General features: G+C 47.1%; 1 protein-coding gene across 1 annotated transcript; it reads left to right on the forward strand.

Moving 5' to 3' along the window:
- Positions 1–3,044: 3,044 nt before the first annotated feature.
- Positions 3,045–3,363, forward strand: PHALS_10688 (uncharacterized protein; the record flags this gene model as incomplete). Its single annotated transcript, XM_024726157.1, has 2 exons — positions 3,045–3,196; positions 3,258–3,363. The coding sequence occupies 2 exons, from the start codon at positions 3,045–3,047 to the stop codon at positions 3,361–3,363; spliced, it is 258 nt and encodes an 85-aa protein (XP_024576862.1).
- Positions 3,364–4,452: the final 1,089 nt, after the last annotated feature.

The raw sequence follows: 4,452 nt of genomic DNA on the forward strand, positions 1-4,452 counted from the left end.
AGTGCACGCTGAGTTTCTCGTGGGTGACCTGCTGGCACGCTTGTGACTTTTTTTACAGCCAAAAGGGGCACCTTTTCTAATGGCGTTCATCATTGCGGGTTCTTTCTGCATGCCCTGTAGCCCAATGAAGTAACCCAAATTAGGATCTCGTCGGTGCCAAGATCAAACTTGTCGCCATTTCTTGCAGGCATCCTGCTTGGCCCTGGAAGCGTGCGGCACCTTGCTTCGCAAGGTTTCGAAGTGCTAACCACGCGCCAAGAGGCGTTTTTTCAAGGTATGAAAATACTCTGCGACAGCACCCAAAGCATAAGATGTAGGCGTCGACTGCGTCCATGACGTCACCATCGGCGACGGATGGCTCCTCCTCACCGAGGCCGCTCATGGTGAGCATTAATACCTTCGAGGGGCGGAATTTATAGAATCCCCTGCTCTGGGTGACAGAAACTTAGACGGCTATGGTGTCTGCCATGCTGCAGAATGAGCACCGGCGCGTACGTCGCAGGGCGGCAATACGAAGTGAGTCGGCGTTGCGCCTTGAGTTTGGCAGGCTCGAGCCGAAGATGGTGTTCCACGCGCACGTCTCCTGCCTTGTGGCTCCACTGTAAGCTGGACAGCGAGGGAAGTTTCCGGTGCCGCTGCACCTATCGCTCAAAGTGCTTTCCGTCATCTGCAGCGATTTCGCCAAGGGTAATCACCAAAGGAATCGTCCGCATCGCGGGTACAGGAGTGCCTCCTTATTGAGCGCGAAGTCAAGCGCGGTACCTATCCATTGGTTTTTTTAGGTGCCAAGAAGCGAGCTCGGAGACCTTTTCGTTGGTCAAGCTTAGCTTGTGTAATGGCTGGGGGCCCGACCACGTGGACGCCCAACGGTCGAGTGATCTGGATTCGCCAAGCGGAAGCCGTATTCCACGGCCTAGAACCGACCGTAGATGAGCGCATATCTGTGCCTTGTCGAGGTGCTTGGTAATGATACCGCTTCCCCCGGAAGTCAAGAGCTCGGGAAATGGACACGGTGTCCGCAAGATTCACACAGGACTCACGTCGCGCTGCTGGCGCACCTCCCCCTCCTCTTCTTCCCAACCTGAAAAGGAGTATCCAAATCTTATTTGATTTCCTCCAAATCAAATCCATCGCCGTGGTGGGTGCGGTGCGCGGTGTTCCGTCGCTTAGAGCTTGGGATGCGCTTCCCTGAAGCCGCGGACGCGCTGTCCAGAGTTGCACCACGTGCAGGAGACGAAGAAGGGTTCTGCCCCCGGGCGCTCTCGAGGCTGGGTGTCTATCGTGCCCTAGACAAAGGCCTCATTGAGCAGAGAATGCGTGCAGAAGATCCTGGGGATAGAGGTGGCTTAGACTCGTACGAGGCGACAGTTAAATGTGAACTGTGGGTGTTTACAATATTGATGGGGGGTGTAACGGGTTACACGTACCCTGGTATGAAGGAAACGTTCACATAAGATGTGTGACTACACAATGGTGTGGCTACACCTTAATAAGAAGCCACTACGTGGCTGGACTGACAGTAGTTTTACTTTTAAAATAAGATTTTGCTATTTAATTTGGACAACCTATTCATAGATTTAGGCGGCTTTGCCACCAATAATACAGATTACATTTTAAACAGAAGAGTTAATTCGCCTTGAGTTGAGGTTGTGATTACTTTTGGAGTAAGCGGATTGCGAAACGCTTCTAAGTATAGAACAAAGGTCGGTGACCTTAACTAAGTTTACTCTAAGCAAAAGAGCTACGGTAGCACTACCATTATCCGACGCTACCCCTCCATACTGGAAAGGTGGGCCCCACTACGGGACCGGAGATGGTGCCGTCACTGCAAATATTGGCGACAATTAATGTCGCAAAGCTTTACATGCTAGGTTGCTTCCTGTTGCGGTGCGTTCTGACATGGGCTGTCGGTCCGATGCTTGACGGTATCAGTGCTGTTGAAATTTAAGCAATTCTCTCTGTGAACCAGAATACGTCGTCTGGAGCTGATATTATCACCGACCAATTCACAGTCTAACTGAAGCAAGGTAAAACTTCACACTCTGTAATAAGTTATGTACATGACCCAGCTATTGTGTTGCTGTGCACCTGCTAAAATGTTTGGCGTATCGTACCCACTTATCATGTAGACGATAGAAATCGACTTGACATATATTGAATGTCTGCATACATGATGAATACTTGAATGTGGATGTGGAAAATTAGACCTCATTTGTCAGACGCTACATACATAAACTTTATAGTCGCAGATTGTACATCTCAAACAAAGTCATACATTATTGATGCTGTTCAAGTGCGAAAAAATCAAATCAGCATCAATGGCGACATCTTGGCACAGATATTAAAAGCAGTATTCATATTGATCGTGCTTGGAAAGGAAAATTGAATTTGCCTCTGTTTGAAGTGGCTCAGGCGAAAGCTCGCAATACTCATCTGGTGACGACATGATTAAGGGATATTTGAAATTTCAATAATAGGTAACATTAAACTGCCAAGGTGGTGAACATTTCGCATCCAAATTTACCAAGCGCAATGCATAAAGAAAGTAAATTGGCTGGGATGCACACGGAAGCTGACAACCAACCTGTAGTGATCAACACGGTGAAGGCACGATAGGAGGGTACAAGAGACATCTCGAAATCTTTTTTTCTGATTTCATTCGTGATCGTGGACGCAAAAGCGCGATGATCATGGCGAACGGCAAGAAGCTCCGTGTGATCCGAACAAGATCGGTATGAAAGGATCGATAAAAGCGCATACAAATTGTTGAGATCCTCTCCCATCTATACTTTTACGCCGACTACTATCATTCCAGAAAATAACTGAGCGCGACCTATGCAATGGCATCAAACGCTCATTTTCTATGGTCAGTGGGTGCTGTGAAATACTCCCACAGGCCATCTACGTGAAAGAGCGCTACCAAAGTCACAACGCGCCACTACTGTTCTGAATGTCGCGATCAAGACGGTCATGATCGTACGCGGTGGCCGCACAAGAAATAAACATACGGAAGGATATATTTCGCCTTCTGTGAAGACTAAAACATGACATGTGGTTTAACTAATGCATTAGAGCGTGATAGGTTCCATGAAGTCTACGTTGAACAATTGGACAAGATACTTGCTCGCCTTCGTGAACGTATTTGCAAATTGTCGGGGAAGAAAACGGAAATGGTTAAGAAACTCAGGACGTTGAGGTGAATGTACTAGAGGCAGTAGAGTGAATGGCTTAAGTGCCTGCGCTCTGGCTCGGAGCAGAATTCATGAGCAACAACATACGGAGGTGGCATCGTTTACTAGTCACCGTGATTTACAGCCATCAACAATTTGGAGTGGAGGAGCAGATGAATCACAAATCTATTGAGTAAGGAGGATAGTGCACTACAAGGATGTGAGGACGTGTGGACGGCGGGTGAGGTCAGATCAGTGATGCGTACTAAATCAACAACATGATCAAACCGTATTTATGGAGTATCTGCGCCAGTTTCATATTTATCCCGGCCGTGCTATCTTATCTAATACATGGCGGTTCAGCGAGACGCCGATACATCTTTCTTCAACAGCAATCTCAATGAGCTGGTGTACGTCGGAGAATGGGAGTGTCGTATCGTACCAAAATCGCCAAGCCGTCCAGGTGCAGATTAAAAAGTGATTTATGGTGCCTGTTAGATTACAACTCAATCCGACTAGTGTTGACGAAGATCGTCGTTAAAAGCTCGGTGGTGATCGCTTCGCGGACGCTACGAACAAAGTAGCTGCATGGTGTAAATGTGCCCTGACATCGATGATATGGCATCGCAGCTAACGCATGAAGATTTGAGAGTAAGAATGAGCTCAGGATTTTGTTCATGTTGAAGTAGCTGGGCAAGAACAAGTTTATCCTTCGGATGAAGTTTAACCCATTGTCCAAGACATTGATGACCAGACAGATGAGTTAAATCTTCAATGAGCCTATCAATCAAACTAGCCGGATTTATAGGCAGTGTCAATCCAAGTGCATTGGATCAAAGACGACGAAGCTGCAGTCGTCAACAATGGAATTTGGCAGAAATGAGATGCGGTCGAATCCGTAAAGTTCGTTGATTGAATTCACATCACCATGTATACGCGCCCTGACGTGTCGTACGCAGTAAGGTAGCTATCGCGGTTCTTTGAGAGCCCTCTTCTAGTGCACGGAAGGCTGCAAATTGTGTACAGCACTATCTCTCAACAAAGCGCGAGCTTGAAAATTTAACAGTCGTATATTTATTGTGTTGAAATAGAACGTACAAGACGCTAATGAGCATAAGGAATATATTCTTCAAAAGACACCCATCTGCTGCGAAGATAAACTCAATACCGACCAGACTGGATGTATGCATCGTAGATTATTAGGTGTTGTAGTAGATGGTGTTAAAGTCAGCAAAGTTCGTCATCCTGAAGTCAGCAAGGTTCGTCACTATGACGTGATCAA

Source organism: Plasmopara halstedii (assembly GCF_900000015.1).
Source record: "Plasmopara halstedii genome assembly, contig: Scaffold_525, whole genome shotgun sequence".
Taxonomy (NCBI): Eukaryota; Oomycota; class Peronosporomycetes; order Peronosporales; family Peronosporaceae; genus Plasmopara; species Plasmopara halstedii.